A 14,678-nucleotide genomic window follows, 5' to 3' on the forward strand; every position below is an offset into this window, starting at 1 on the left:
ATTTAAAGATTTGTGTTTTTTTCCGGGGGCTCGAAATTGTTTTGAAATATTTTTTCAGAATTTCAAAAAACAGTTTTAACCTGGTAAAACAAGAATTTCTTCTTTTTTTAAAGTGTTTTAGAGGTTTTATTAATTATTTCCTTTTTCGATTGAAAAATGTAATTACGGAATATGTTCAGCTGTGTTAAAATATACTTTATCATAAATGACACCTGTCTATATTCCCAAGCGAAATTTCCATCTGAAAATTTGATTTTCTTTGTATTTTCAGGACTTCAATCATCTTTTGGATTGCTTGTTAATCAAATACCCAAAGTTGGAAGAATCCCAGAAAGTTTTGAACCATTGATATTCCACAAACCTGGGAACGTGACCTAGAATGATATCAATGTAAGAAGTGCGTTTCTGAAAAAGGCTTTAAAAATCCACGTTGCCTATCTATTCCAGTTTTTAGATATTTTATTAATCATGAATCCTAATAATTTTAACCTTTCGTAGGTTTGCGACCGCAGTCGAGGGCGACCCGAAGGCTCCCTTTTCTTTAGCTGGCTATCCAAAGGTAGAGGAGGTTACCATTTCTTTTCCTTGACTTTTCCACTTACCCTTGATCCGTCTCTTCAGTTTCAGAGCTTCAATTAGCGAGGCATCAAGTACCATTTTGGGAGAATTTGGTATGACCCTACTGACGGTCGAATCCACAACCTTGTGCACCATAGCTGAGTATGCTACGTAATCACGGTTTCTCGGACGGTAACGCTACACTGTAATCACCTCCGCCACTGCTTTCTCCGCCTCGGGCTAACCAACGTTTTCAAATTTATCCCGCCTCCTAAATTATTATTTTTTTAGTGATCTTGTGTAGACGATCCTCGTGTATGTAAGACACACCAAAAAAGAATAGTTGTTTTTATGTGCTAAGGAAGGGTCTATAGCACTATAGCCTTCAATTATTTAGATTTTTTCAAAGCCGGCACAATTTTAGATCAGGATAATTTTTGTAGATTTTTATAAATTTTTCTGTCTAAAGCTTCCCCATAAGTAGAGATATATTTTAATATAATGATGTTGCATGGGGTGCAAATTAATCAAAAGAGTTGTAAGCTAGCCCGGTCTGTTAATTTCTCCTTTTAGAAAACTCACAGTTGAACTGCTTTCTTGTTTCTTAGACATTTCGAAATGTTAATTTAACATTGCAACATTTATGGGCTGACCCACATACCAGAAGAGCGAGATGGGTGCTATAAAAGAAGCCAGAGAGATGTACTGTCAAATCGTAGAAGATAACAACACTAAACGAAAGAAGAAATTGTAGCATACCAAAAAGGAAAACTACCTAAACCACTGACAAAATGGTAAGAAAATTGATAAACATTTCAAATAGATTTCTGCAGCTTTCAGGCATCAAAAGACATCGGTTGCGTGTGTACCAGGGTCGAATGACGTCAAGTTCTTCAATGTAACGATTCAATACACGTGACACCATGTGGCCCTACTTATCTCGATACAATCCTCTAACTTCCAACTAGTTGTAATAGAGGTGCCTTCTTTTAAATTCATTGGAATTTTAATAAATTTCTATAGGTTCTTTCAACTATTGGTGAGTCCTATCCTAGTAACTCAGTAGCCAGTAGCTTCTTTATTATATCGTATTCCTAAAATGGAAATTAGAACTTCCGAAAGAAGGAATCGCGCAAGAAATTTTAAAAGAGATACAATGTTAGGCTTCAAACTGGGTTTAATTTATTAACAGTCAGATTTTGAAAAAAATGTAATACTAAGGTTAGCTTCCTTTGTCTAATGCTCTTTAAATTATTTATCATCCTGTGTGATTCCTTTACCGGTCAAACCGGGGGCTATTCCGGGACACTTTGATTCAAGGATTAGATTATCAGAATTATAATTTTAAAAAGTCTTTCCCGAGAACTTCCATACAAAGTTTTAAATTTATACAGAAAGGTTCGTCGGTCTACTTTATTTAATGTTGACTTGATGTAGAGCAATATAGGTAGAATTGTTGTAGAGACTTAATTGGACTAATTTTCACGAGAATTAATTTGGCATTTTCATTAAAGTTTTCTTCAGTGTAATTTCGTCGAAAACCGAGTATTTGCATAAAATTTGGCAAGACGAAAAGTCGATCAGATATATTAGCGATCTGCCTTGGATTTAGGCTCCTTTAATATAGGACTTTAAAACATTAGAACTTTGAAATATAGATACAGTCACTCTTTGATTAACTTAATCGATTTTAGAACAATTAGGTTAATCTATATGAGGGGCTGACTATCAGAAAAATAATCCATTTTTGGTTAATTATTTTTGGTTTCTTGTTAACCAACGTAATTAAAATTCCGAAATTGTAATTTTCTTTTTGGTTTGACCTGGACTGCCCAGTGAACACGATCTTTTTCTCAAGCTAAATGACGCACATTCCTTTAATTCATGTCTTAGTTAGACGGACGATGTTTTATCGTTTTGAGCCATCCGGGTAGCTTAGGGGGTGAACGGGTGTTGGAAACACCGAAATACCGACGTTTTTCTTGGATCACCGTCCCACCGACAACCAAAAATTGCTAAAATTCTTTCTTTGTTGTAACACGGCACGTTTGACAACGTAATATCGTGTCCTTTTATTTTGAACACCGAAACATCGACGGACTAATACCGTCACATCGCCAAACCCGTATGTATTCTCCCCCTTTTTAGAACATATATTTCGTGTAATACACTTTTATTATATCAGAAGAATTTTAAAAGAAAAATTAGGCTCAAAATTGCCAAAAAATAAGAACAATTAAAGAACAATGCTGAGCCTAAAATTACTCAAATTCAAGCAATTTAGGGGTTAAAGTAGTAAAAATTTGAATATAACGCCTAAAATTCCTCAATTGCATCTTAGAAATAAGAACAGGATAAGAATAATTTGAGGCTCAAAGTCCCAAAAAATAAATTTCTGGTTCTTATAAAAAAAAGTGTATTCGATTCATTAAAATAAATCATTGTTCATCAGTCTTCAAAGTGATCTGTCAACAACTTATGACTTTCGATGACACACTGTTATAAGATATGACAATAGCGATACCCATTTTACAGACAGTCCCGAAATTATTTCATCATGTTTAATTTACTTAGTTACTACAGTATTTGGTGACAAACGTCAAATGTATTGTATAAATTTGTGTTTGCTTGTTTTTCAGATTTGCTAAGATATCGTATCCCATATCTACTTTAGACCCAAAGAAAGGATTTTTTGTCATATACGTTTTTTCTATTCGTACACGTTTTTTACATAAGAACATAAAGTATAATAAAAACATAGGGCTTCGAGACTAGAAAATCTTAAGAACATTCTAAGAACATTTCAAGGCTTAAAACCCAGAACATTAAGGAAAGCCGAAGGCTTCAAAAATATCTTTAACATTCTTATAAAAAACGTGTACAAAAATAATAACATCAATATGCTAACGAATTTGGTGTCCTGATTACATATCTAGTTAGTTGGTTATGAAAGGGAAACGCCATCTTTGTATCCAATTAGAGATCATGTTTGATGGTGTACAAATTGTCGTGGATTGTTTCGATTGTTTTGCTCTGTCATATATGGGTACTAATAGGACATTCTCTTTCATGATTAATTTGCGTTTATTGAAGTAGTCCTTGTATCAGGATTGAGTATATTATCCAAGGAATGTAAACAGAAAAGCTGTCCTTATCAGCAGAGGACCCACCCAGTCTCATAATATTATAAAGTTTATGTGAGGTAGGTCATCCTCACATTGGTAAAACGAAAATCACATTTGTATGGCTTTGGATGAGGAGGATAATTTCTTAAGTGATGATACAGGGTGTTCAATATTGCTCTAAACGTCGTAATCGATTGAATTAGAATCTGGTATATTGTCTACTCGTGCCTGAAATGTTTAGGGCATTTTGTTTTGGAGATGGGGAGAAGCATAGAGATACTAGGTGGTGGTACTCGATCTAGCATCGTTAGGAAAAGCTTAAAACAAGCTTATACAGTCGACGCTCTCTAATCCGATCTTCAAGGGGAATTGGGTTTTCATTGAATAAGGTCGAATTAGAGAGTGTCAACTGTACATTCAACATAAAGGATTGGGTCGGTTTCAAAGCGAGAGCAAGTACAACTTCAGTCGAGGTTGCTTAAATTGAAACAAGGCATTTGCTACGATAGTAGATTCTAAAAACAACGATAGACTCTTGGGAAAAATCCCATCTAAGATTTCTTGATTTTCCGTGTTGGCAGATTTACTATGCTATTTGCTATATGACTGTCAAAAATATATTCTTGTACGAAAAAACTGTTGATTACATATTAATCCTCGTGATTATCAAATCTTTTCCTTGTTCAAAAAGTTCGAATCTTATTTCAATTTCATCCTTGGTTTTTTACTCTACTATAAGGTAACTAAATTTGTAGGATACAATTTTAAGGATATAATTGTCGTGTTATATAATTATTGTAAACTATAGTTTTAAACCAGTCTTACCTATTTCTCCCTTTTAAATCGAGTGGTCAAGAGTTTTGGCCTTACGTTTGGGACTATAATGGTTGATTTTGATGTATACACACGTCGAAAAAGATTATGGATCGATGTATATTTGGTCACATTTTTGGACCGTGACTTATATTTATATTTGGGCTAAGTATTTATGTTTTGGGAACAAAAATTTTTTAAATAATATTTTGACAAACTTGTTTTGTGTTTCCTTTCGCCATTAAAAGTGTCGTGACATTTGTTCATAAAACAGCTTTGTGCTTGGGTTTGCCTATGTGATATTTTTAATCGAAAATCAGTCACGCATACTAACTTCAACAGCTAGTGTTTGGAAAATAGACTCAATGAAAGTTAAACCTAGTTACTCTTAACATAGGGTATGTAAGTCAAGGTCCGATGTTTCTCTTTGGAAATTTCTGGTATGATGCCTGGACGCCTTTCATATATTAAGTCACCTTAGTCAAATATAACGGCTAAAATTATTAAAGCCCTTTTTGTGTTTTGTGTGGTTATGGTATCACGTTTTTGTTAAGGTTTTGCCGTGCTGTTCGTGTTTGCATTCCGGTAGAAAAAAAAGTTTGTTTTTCTCTATGATCTATGGGTTTTCTTTTTTTTGTTTGTTAATATAGAATATTTCAATCATCTAAAACTAAAAATACCCATGTGAAGCTCTTGGATGTTTTCCGTAAAAGCTATATAAAGTGACGCCGTCCAAATTTGAAATAGCACTTTTTTCTATAGACTAACCCCTTGATATTTTTAGTAGCAGCCACCAAGTCGATACCTTCACAATTTGGCATAGCACTTTATTCTACAAGTTAATCTGAAAACAAGACAGGCTTTTCTCGCAAAACCAACATTTTACGCCAAAGCATATCTTCTTTGTTTCCAAAGAAGCCTGTAGAAAAGTACCGTAACGTGGACGAAGGCTCAAGAAACTCTGTTCATCGTTTCAAGATTCGTTAATATAAGGGAAATTTTAAACTCGAAATCCGAATCTAAATGGTTACGAGTGAATGATATTTGATCAATAAGAAGAGAACTGAATTTAGTTGTATATCTAATACTTGATGTGTTTCTTTGTAGGCTACAAAATATTACAAAAACATGTCCGAAAAAGATTTTCTCGATGTTTTCCGTAAAGAATATAAAGTTGATGCCGTCACTTTTATGAAGGTTAGTTGTTTGACTCGCTACATTCTACACCCCCTTCTCACAGACCCACTGGATCTTCTTGTGGAAAATTATACTCCAATTTTTGTCCCCGCTGAAAATAATCAGTCAAGGAAATCCTCACTGCAAAATAGTGTGCTATTTTTTCGATCCACCCTGAATTTTCTTGCTGGAAATCATAAAAGAATTGAAATCCCAAGAATTGAAAAATATTTGGTTGGTATGCCGGTATTTCATGAAAAGATTACCGGTATTCCAGTACTTTTTATCCACGGAAGCCCCTCACTATATATTTGAGGGTACTTTTAGGCAACTCTGACTTTCAAATGAAAAAATGAGTCACTAGCAGAATTAAAAAATTAATTCATCTCTTCATCCGACTCTTTTCCGGGAAATAACGCTTTAACAATTCTCGTCATTAGTCCCGGGAATTTAACCTAGATTCCCTTCATTATTTCTTGGCTATTTTTTATGAATAACCGAACTGGACTCGTGTAAAACTGGAAGGAATTAGCTACAGTTTCATCGAATGTGTTACAATCGTTTAGCTTTAAATTCCATGACATTTGTGTATAAGAGCACCCCTGTCTCGCAGCCCCGATCGAATTTTTCCAACAGCTTGAGATAAAAGTTTTATCGAATTTCCAACGGTGATAGAAGCTCTTTTGTTCCAAGCTCAAAAAATCAGAATGGTTTTGGACCGCAATTTTTTCTATTGAATTTTAAATGGGGATCAAGGGATTCAATCAAAGTCCTTTTCCCAATGGGGCTGAAATTGAAGGGTATTTTTCCCACCGGGGACCAAATTTTTGACCAAATTTTCCAATGGTCAGGTTGGAGGTGACACGGTGGTGTATATGATAGATTTTTTTTTTTTTTTTTTTTTATTTCTTACTATAATTTTTTACTTTCCAGGCTTTTGAAGAGGCAGATGAGGATGGCAATGGACAAATTTCTTCTTCAGAACTCATTGTAAGTTTGCTGTTTTAAAACTTCATCATCATTATTGACAGGGAGTCTTTGATAACTGACGGAAAAACGCTGGAGATTTTAGGAACTTAAGAGCCACTGTCTGTAAGAATCAGACAGGGTGAGGAAGTGAATTTTTTTTAAATGGCTCATTTTGATATATTTTGTTCTAACTAATGGACTGAGCATCCTGTGAAAATTTTAGGGTCTAACTCAAAGCGGTTCAGATTTTATGGCTGGTTGAAATTTCAAATTTGAGCGGTCTCCGCCAACAAAAAATCTCAAATTTGGCTAAATAGGGATTTTGACCTCAAATTGTGCTTGAATGATAACAGAAACAATATTCTCAATTTGATAATCTGAAAATATGTACAACTTTTAACAGAAAAATGTAAAAATCATAACATACAGATAACCCGTTGTCTAAAAAACATGGCTCAAAACCAGGTTTTTGAACCACGCGACAAAGTTTGAGCCATTTTCTAGGGCAAAAATCTCAAAATGGAGAAAATTATAGCTGGAAAGCTTTTTATTTCCCAAAAGTATTCTCAGTGTACTGCTGGAAAACAAAAAATGGGAACAATCAACCTCTCTGATTTTTCAAAATGGCAGCCCGGAGTTGGACTTTTGGAGTATTTTGCCGTAAATGTTGCATTTTTGCCGCCATTTTAAAAAAAGATGCAAAAATTTCAGGGGGTCAATTTTATACTTTTTGGTACATTTCTGGGAGTACTTTCAGGAACTGAACTCAGAAAAAAGGGGTTTTTTGATATTTTTGAGAATTTTAATCTCAAAAATTTTTTAAACTTTGTCGCTTTTTTAGTCTTTTTCAGCACCGTAGGCCACTACTGGGTCATATTATACTCTGAAAAATCCTTGGTTAAGATAGCTTAAATACCTTCTTTTGTTTTTTCCTCAGTTGGTGTTTAAATAACCACTAGAAAATGAGTTAAGAACTTAATTTTCCAATTTTGAACCCCCAAAAAGGCGCAAAAACTGAAATAAATGTCAAAAAATGCTATGTTTGTGCAATTATTCAGATAAAAAAAGTTGTCAATTTTTTTAGAAAGAATAACTATCAAGCAATAACAGTAGCAGTGGGCTATAGAGACCTTTTTTTCAAAATTAAGTTTGCATAATTTTTTTTGGTTGGTTGGGACCCAAATAACATAAATCTAAGATATTTTTGAATATTTCCAAAAATTGGCGGTTCTCCGCCCTTTTTTATGCCCAAAATGGGCCATTTTCGGGCCATTTTGCTTGGAAAAAAAATCTAAAACCTGCTGTGTTGGTGCTACAACCATCAAATTAGGCTCAAAATGATCCTTGGAAAAAAGTAGGATTAGAATGTAACAATTATATACCTCTGCCATATATATAAACTTAAAAAATTAGGTTTTTCGGCCAAAATTGACAAAAATTGCGAAAAAACAGGGTTTTGCCTGGAAAAAAATCTAAAATCTGTTCTGTTTGTGCTACAAGCCTCAAATTAGGGTCAAAATATTCGTTGGAAAAAAGTAGGATTAGAATGTAACAATTATATACTTCTACCATATATGTAAACTTCAAAAAATTTGGATATTGGGCCAAAATTGACCGAAACTGGGGAAAAAAGGGTTTGCCTGGGAAAAAAATCTAAAATCTGTTCTGTTGGTGCTATGAACCTCAATATGTAATTGCTATATTTGATTCCTGCTTTTTCCCAAGGGACATTTTAAGCCTAATTTGAGGTTTGTAGCACAAATAGAACAGATTTTAGGTTTCATTTCCAGGCAAAACCCAGTTTCTTCCCAGTTTCGGTCCATCTCGGCCTAAATACTTAATTTTTTAAATTTATATATATGGTAGAGGTATATAATTGTTACATTCTAATCCTACTTTCCTCCAAGGAATATTTCAAGCATAATTTGAGGTTCATAGCACCAACAGAACAGATTTTAGATTTTTTTCCCAGGCAAACCCTTTTTTCCCCAGTTTCGGTCAATTTTGGCCCAATATCCAAATTTTTTGAAGTTTACATATATGGTAGAAGTATATAATTGTTACATTCTAATCCTACTTTTTTCCAACGAATATTTTGACCCTAATTTGAGGCTTGTAGCACAAACAGAACAGATTTTAGATTTTTTTCCAGGCAAAACCCTGTTTTTTCGCAATTTTGGTCAATTTTGGCCGAAAAACTTAATTTTTTAAGTTAATATATGGCAGAGGTATATAATTGTACATTCTAATCCTTCTTTTTCCAAGGATCATTTTGAGCCTATTGATGGTTGTTGTAGCCCCAACACAGCAGGTTTTAGATTTTTTTCCAAAACAAAATGGCCCGAAAATGGCCCATTTTGGCATAAAAAAGGGCGGAGAACCGCCATTTTGGAAATATCCAAAATATCTTAGATTTATGTTATTTGGGTCCCAACCAACCAAAAAAAATTATGCAAACTTAATTTTGAAAAAAAAGGTCTCTATAGCCCACTGCTACTGTTATTGCTTGATAGTTATTCTTTCTAAAAAAATTGACAACTTTTTTATCTGAATAATTGCACAAACATAGCATTTTTTGACATTTATTTCAGTTTTTGCGCCTTTTTTGGGGTTCACAATTGGAAAATTAATTTTTAATCATTTTCTAGTGTTATTTAAACACAAATGAGGAAAAAACAAAAGAAGGTATTAAGCTATCTTAACCAAGGATTTTTCAGAGTATAAATGACCCAGTAGTGCCTACGGTGCTGAAAAAGACTAAAAAAGCGACAAAGTTTAAAAAATTTTTGAGATGAAAATTCTCAAAAATATCAAAAAACCCCTTTTTTTCTGAGTTCAGTTCCTGAAAGTACTCCCAGAAATGTACCAAAAAATATATAATTGACCCCCTGAAATTTTTTGCGTCTTTTTTAAAATGGGGCAAAAAATGCAACATTTACGGCAAAAAAACTCAAAAGTCAACTCCGGGCTGCCATTTTGAAAAATCAGAGAGAGAGGTGATGGTTCCATTTTTGTTTTCCAGCAGTACACTGAGAATACTTTTGGGAAATAAAAAGTTTTTTCCAGCTATAATTTTTTCCCCATTTGAGATTTTGCCCTAGAAAATGGCTCAAACTTTGTCGCGCGGTCAAAAACCTGGTTTTGAGCCATGTTTTTTAGACAACGGGTTATCTGTATGTTATGATTTTTACATTCTGTTAAAAAAGTGTACATTTTCAGATTATCAAATTGAGAATATTGTTTCTGTTATCATTCAAGCACAATTTGAGTTTAAAATCCCTATTTAGCCAAATTTGAGATTTTTTGTTAGCGGAGACCGCTCAAATTTGAAATTTCAACCGGCCATAAAATCTGAACCGCTTCGAGTTAGACCCTAAAATTTTCACAGGATGCTCAGTCCATTAGTTAGAACAAAATATATCAAAATGAGCCATTTTTAAAAAATTCACTTCCTCAGTTTGCTTATATTGTCTGATTCTTACAGACAGTGGCTCTTAAACTCTCATATGATTATTTGCAACGAGATCTTTAAGCCTGATTTTTGGACCTCAAATGTGTTAAAATATGTCAAACGTTTTTTTTTAATTCAATGATTTTGAAATCCTGTCAGAGATTAAAAATGGTTGTTTTTCGTACCTGGATTGGTTAAATATTCTTATCCACTTTCTTTACAACTAGAAATTTTTAAAAGCATTGGGTGTGGACGCCAAAGAAACTGAAGAACTCAAAGAACACATTGTAAGTAGTGATGCCGGTCACGGTTTTCTTGATCTAGGTCCCGTAAAAGTATCAATATGAACAACACCTGATTTGTAACTGTTCAAATTAAGAATGAGCTGTTTCTTTTATGAGAACGTTCAAAGAATTTTTAATCTTTGGATTTTCTTAGTTTTTTTAGTTTTGCGAGATGCTCTTAAAATGTTCTCATTTTTTTCACCATTTTGTGAGTTATCTTGTGTAATTTCTTATCAACTTTCATGTTTTAAAGTCCACAAATCTTCAAAATGTCCTAACTTGCCGATAACTTCGTAGCCTTATGTTTTTTTATATTAAGAATTTCTTCAAATATAACAGACGTTTAAAATCGTTTGCTTGAGCTAGGATCTAAAACATTTTTCTGTGTTCCTAACTGCATCATCCGTAATAACTTACTAGAAAATGTTATAATAGTGTACAAGCTTCGCTATATTAATTCTAGATTGAACTATACGACAAAAATCATGATGGAAAACTTGGGCTAACAGAACTCTCAAAGTAAGTTGTTTATAATCTTACCACAAAAGTACCACAAGTTTGACAGCAAAAACTCTGCAGGCCTTAGGTATGATCATTTATTTACAAGAAGAACCGTATTTAAAGATGTCTTATTTTGTATGTATATTTTTCTTGTGTTTTATGTGTTTAATCATATCCTTTGCATCGTATTCTGAAAATGAATGATCAGTAACTTAATTTCGCTTTTCGATTTTAGATTATTACAATCTGATCAAAATGTATTGAAAGCCTTCGTCGAGGTAAGTTTGCTTGTTCTTTTTGCACTATGCTAGATATCCTATCCAGAACCTCCCTTCCCAATTCGAGATTTTCGAGAGAAAAGAAGTTTGGGAAGGTTTTAGCCAATCAAACGGCGACTGAAAGCTTATCGACTTTGGCTTATCATTAAACTGTTAGTTTGTTAGATATTTTCCAGGGAAGTGATATTCTGTGTCAATGACGAGTTATCTTTTTTTTTTCAATTCCAGGGTGAAGACTTAACAGAAGAAAAATTCAATGAAGTTTTTGCTCACTACGATCGCGTAAGTTCGACAGACTCTAAGATCGCAGAACTTTTTGCCATTTCCCTAATCATTGACTATAAAAGTTTTGTTCGTAAAAAATCATGTGCTGTATTCTTAGTGTGTGTTACATGCAAACCTGATTAAAATTACTTTAACCGGGAAAATTTTCACGAGATTTAATCTTGAGAGCAAAAAATTTGCGAATTTAATTTGGATTTATTTTTTGCAAGAATTTAATTTCGCAAATCAGCCAAGAAAACTAGCTTAATCATGAACATATAAACGACTGGACATCCATCTCCTTTGTCTTTTTGAAGATAACACGGCTAGCTTCGTTGCCGCCTCGTTAAAAGCATAAAATGAAACAATAGATTTTGATGATATACCACTTGGGAATACCTTGTTAACAACGTCAAAACTTCGACAAAAGTCTCTGTTGTTCTACTCCTCTCATGTCTTTTATCTATATCATAACAAAGATAACAGAGGCAAAATCATCGTCAGCTTGTCAAAACTCCGACTAATATTTCAAAATTTTGACTTAAAAGTGTCTAATAATTTTAGAGAGTGTCACATTCTAATTCGATATCTTATTACACAGGCTCTCAACTTTGGCAAGCTATTTTTTCAAGTCATAAAAAAAATTATGGGAGTGACAAAAGGGGATTCAAAAGTATACACGCAGTTGAATTTCTGTATTTCAGAGTTGAAAAAGTTGATAAAATAAATTACAAACTTGTAAAAAAAATCGAAAATAACTTTTTTGTGCATTAGGAGTAATGTTCAAGCTCTATCAATCCTTTTACCTAAATAATTCAAAGAAATAAAATTATGACGGAATATTGTCGGATTTTTCATACCAATTTTGAAAAACAGGCGGCAACGAAGCTCGCTTCAAAGAGACAATAAAAGATAGATGTCCAGTCGTTTATATGTTCATGGCTTAATACACCAGATTTTGTAAGATCAGCAAATTAACAGGGATACGAATTTTTAGCCGGAAATAAGAATTTGAATATTTCACGTAGATTTATTTTTGCGAGATATTCTTTTCTCGAAAAAGGCCTAAATTTGCGAAAACACAAAATTAAATCCAAAATACATATTAATCCGAATAAAATAGAAGATGTCACTGTTCTTTCATCAATTGATAGAATTATTCAAAGTTGAATTTAGCTTATATTTTGCTTCAGGATAACGGTGGTACGATCAATAACAGTGAATTGAGTGGTTTCTTAAAAGATATGAAGTCAACACAAGATGTTGTAAGTAAAACTTTCAAATTTAAATCATACTATGGGGTGTACGGGTTTAACCGTGCGTTGACGATGGTCCAACAAAAATGCGTACGACCATTATATTCATGGTATTATTCGCGTAATGTTTTTTACGGAAATAGTCCGGTTTTTGCCAGTAGTGATAAAATTTCAACAGTCTTTCTCTAGTATATATTTCTTAAATTTGCCACTACTGGCAAAGCCGGGGTGTTTCTGTAGAAAACATTACGTTTTACGTTATGAATATTACGAATCTATGTTTTCTCGACATACGACAGAGATAGAACAACAGAAGTTCAGATGTTATCATTCCAGCCGCGGCTTTCTTATACAGGGTGTCCCTAATTAAAGTATCGAGTTTGAACATGCGACTGAGTAGAAAAGTTTGTGTGTGTTATCGCTAAAATATAAGAACGTTCTCCATCACACAGGCTTATTACAAAAGGTAGTTACAACGTATAAATTAATCGTAATGACAAAGAAAAAAGAGGGAGAGCTTAAAATACAATTTTGTGAATACACACATAAAACTTTCTACTCATAGTTGTGTTTCGACTCGATACTTTAATTAGGGACACCCTGTACTATGATTTACTTCTGACTGGTTAGATAATTTATTGACACTAATAAAGTTATCAGCTGTAAGTTGTAAAGCAAGTAACATGGGAATAAAATCACGTGAACTTTTTCGAGTAATCATATGTTTTGACTACATTGATATAATTTTTGCAGCCCGTTTATTTTGGCGCGCTGTTAAGGGTTGATGTGCGTGTGTTTCCAGGACTTTGAATTAGATATCTGTGTACTCTCCATGAGGTGAGTACCAATTTGTCAACGAGACCTAGTTACATTTGATCCACTAATTTCCAACAATTTATTTAGAATGTGGAATCGAAAGAACTGAAAGAATACGAGATTTGGATCCTCGGTGAAGCAGATAAAAATAATGATGGTGAACTTTCAAAAGATGAACTTCGAATGTTATTCTTCGGTTAAAAACAAGACTCCACGATAAAAAAATATCGTATTTGTATACTGAGAATTACCTTTTTATAGAGTAAATTTATAATGTGTTATTAATTTTTGTACATTTTCATATTATTTCAAACTAAATTTTTGACTCTGATACTTCTGTCAAATATGCTACATTAATTACCAACTAGTATAATCAACATGGTACATTATAATATTTCGTTCTTTCTTTCTTTGAAGAAAATTACTTTTGATTTTAAGATGTTATACAACTCAGAGAAATTTAAGGACTCGTTATCTTCATTGAACTACAAAGAAGCCATTGATTTTTTCTGCAAATATTATATAATTGGTTTTTTGTAAACTTCTACTATATTATATATTATATCTATATTCTTATAATATTTTGATGATTACATCGAGACATCAATAATGCAATAAACATTCAAAATATCATAAGAAACTTGTGATCACTTATTATTTTATCCTAATCCACAGCTCGGAAGGTAAACGAATTACTGTATGTCTCGCCTTTTAGGGCACGTTTTCAGACTTCCCATAAATTACACTGTGGAGGATAAAAAAAGTGGGAACAACGAAGCTTCTTGGGCGAAATTATCAAAAACTGACGATATTTTGCCGTCAAATGGACAGAAATTTCCAAGAATACACCGGGTTAACTCCAAGTTTACTCAAATTGGGGGTAATTCTCTGCACTATATGAATGGGTACATTTTAAAGGCATGATTTTGGGTCGCACTTACGGTAGTCTCAGATCGAGCACGCCCTCCCTCCGGGAATTTCAGTCCCATTCAGGATCACATCACATATTTTCGCAAAAACAAGTCCCATAGAAAGAAAATGATGCAAAAGTCAAGGCTCATCGCCGCGCCCTGATGATATAGCTCCGCCTCCTAAAAAAAGCCCATGATCAGAAGTCCGCCAACCAGCGCCCCGGGCGCCTTGGGCAGGGTCCATAGGCGGCCGAATTGTCGGGCTAAACAGAATAA

At 33.6% G+C, this 14,678-nt stretch overlaps 1 protein-coding gene across 1 annotated transcript; it reads left to right on the forward strand.

Moving 5' to 3' along the window:
• The first annotated feature begins 285 nt into the window (after nt 1–285).
• LOC136824804 (secretagogin-like) lies at nt 286–13,906 on the forward strand. The gene is made up of 11 exons (XM_067080780.1): nt 286–390; nt 622–720; nt 1,167–1,352; nt 5,604–5,693; nt 6,606–6,662; nt 10,320–10,379; nt 10,840–10,895; nt 11,113–11,155; nt 11,384–11,437; nt 12,613–12,684; nt 13,579–13,906. Exons 3-11 carry the CDS (start codon nt 1,350–1,352, stop codon nt 13,690–13,692), a joined length of 549 nt encoding a protein of 182 aa, XP_066936881.1. The 5' UTR covers nt 286–390; nt 622–720; nt 1,167–1,349; the 3' UTR covers nt 13,693–13,906.
• The last annotated feature ends 772 nt before the right edge of the window (nt 13,907–14,678 follow it).

This window comes from Clytia hemisphaerica, unplaced genomic scaffold (genome assembly GCF_902728285.1).
Source record: "Clytia hemisphaerica strain Z4C2 unplaced genomic scaffold, Clytia hemisphaerica genome assembly, whole genome shotgun sequence".
NCBI lineage: Eukaryota > Metazoa > Cnidaria > Hydrozoa > Leptothecata > Clytiidae > Clytia > Clytia hemisphaerica.